The sequence below is a fragment of the Atta cephalotes genome (assembly GCF_000143395.1).
Source record: "Atta cephalotes unplaced genomic scaffold scaffold00060, whole genome shotgun sequence".
Lineage (NCBI taxonomy): Eukaryota > Metazoa > Arthropoda > Insecta > Hymenoptera > Formicidae > Atta > Atta cephalotes.
This window is the reverse complement of record NW_012130124.1, coordinates 328,291-330,014: the sequence shown is the minus strand read 5'-3', so window position 1 is coordinate 330,014 and position 1,724 is coordinate 328,291. Positions and strand designations below refer to the sequence as shown.

The 1,724-nt window shown below is 32.1% G+C and overlaps 1 protein-coding gene across 1 annotated transcript in view; it reads right to left on the bottom strand.

Moving 5' to 3' along the window:
* The window catches only part of LOC105623605 (cilia- and flagella-associated protein 58-like), a 322,608-nt gene that overhangs the window by 230,094 nt on the left and 90,790 nt on the right, over positions 1 to 1,724 (bottom strand). Inside the window, exon 4 of the mRNA XM_012204993.1 lies at positions 168 to 579. Within this exon, the coding sequence (XP_012060383.1) occupies positions 168 to 579 (412 nt within the window). The remainder of the gene's footprint in view (positions 1 to 167; positions 580 to 1,724) is intronic.

Here is a 1,724-nt window from a genome sequence, read left to right as displayed (position 1 = left end):
GTGTGTGTGTGTAGTATATATATATATATATATATATATATATATATATATATATATATAAATATTTTTGTTGATATTTTTATACAATCTCTGGAATTAACAATTGCGAAACATTTGTTCACTTATTGTACTATTATCTAGTACTTTGTAAATATTTTATACTTTACCTTCTGTCCTAATCCCTGTACTGCTGTACTATATCTATCTCTTTCTTTTTCTACAACTTCCATTTGTGTTTTCATGTCGTTGATGGTTTGTGTCAGAGTATTCAATTCATGTTCCATCATTTTTTTGCCATGTCCACATAATAATAGTTCGTAATTTAATCGCTTGATTCGCTCATATGCGGTCTCTTTGCTAACAGTAATGTTAGTCTTTTCTCGTAATAGATTTTTGATACGTTGCTTGTCCTCGAATTGTTCCTTGTGACAGGTTTGAGCATCTTGTTCAACATTCTTGACATCAATTAAAGTTTGCTTTAATTCACGTTTCAGTTTAGATTGTTCAGATTCCGCTTTCAGCAATCGTTTGTCTATTAAATCTTTCTCATGTTTGTATTTGGCACTGTCCTCTTTTGTTCTAAAACATTTATTATTTATTGTAAAATCAGACTTGTGACAATGATACAATAGAACATATAATACAATCTATTTTACAAGACACCACGAAATTCAACAAAATTTCAAAAAATGTAGAGCTATGGGAATCAGGGCGCGTATAAAATTCGTGCATAAAATAATTATTTTAAAAACTTCTTTTTTAAAAACAAATAAATAGAATATAAATTTAATTCTCAATCAATCATTAAAATTTTACAACATTTTGATCTAAAACTTACAAAATTCTACATTTTGGCTACAATGCTTAAGCTCTCACAACAAAGAAACGAAGATAAAGACATCGAAAAATGCACCTAATATACCACTAAACAAAATAAATGGATAAAAATAAAATTACGTTGTCCAATTCGGAAGAAATTTTCTAGATGGAGACATCATTTAATAGTAGCGATCCACAAAACATTTACAAAATTTAAAAAAAAACAAATCCGGCACAGACAGTTACATAATAAATTACATAGTAAATAAAAAAAATAATAATAATAAATATTAAGTGTACAACTTTGCTTCCGCCATTTTCCTATAGATGGCTTTAGCGGTAAGTGGTGGTCGAAATAAATAGATCATAGACGTCATACAATGAACTTGGGCATCTGTCAACATAACTCCATAGAAACATTAGTCGATTTGTGTCTGCATCATAAAGTTATTCTCGATTGTCAGTTTACGAGCCAAATTCTCGTCATTTGCGGGAGGTTTTAATTTTTTGCTTCAATATAAAGAAATCTGCGGCTGAGGCTCATCGAATGTTCTCAAATATTTATGGTGCTCTCAAATACTTATGCTATTAGTGAAAGAACGTGTCGTGAGTGATTTCAACGCTTCAAGAACGGTGATTTTGACGTCCAAAGTCATGCTCTGTATTTGGTGGGACCAGATGGGCGTAGTGTATTATGAACTGTTAAAACCGACTGAAACAATCACAGGCGATCGCTATCGAACGCAATTGATGCGTTTGAGACGAGAGAGTTTGAAAGACAAACGGCCGCAATACAACGAGAGACACATAAAGTGATTTTGCAGCATGACAATGCTCGACTCTATGTTGCGAAAATGGTCAAGACATACTTGGAAACGTTGAAATGGGAAGTCCTACCCCACCCG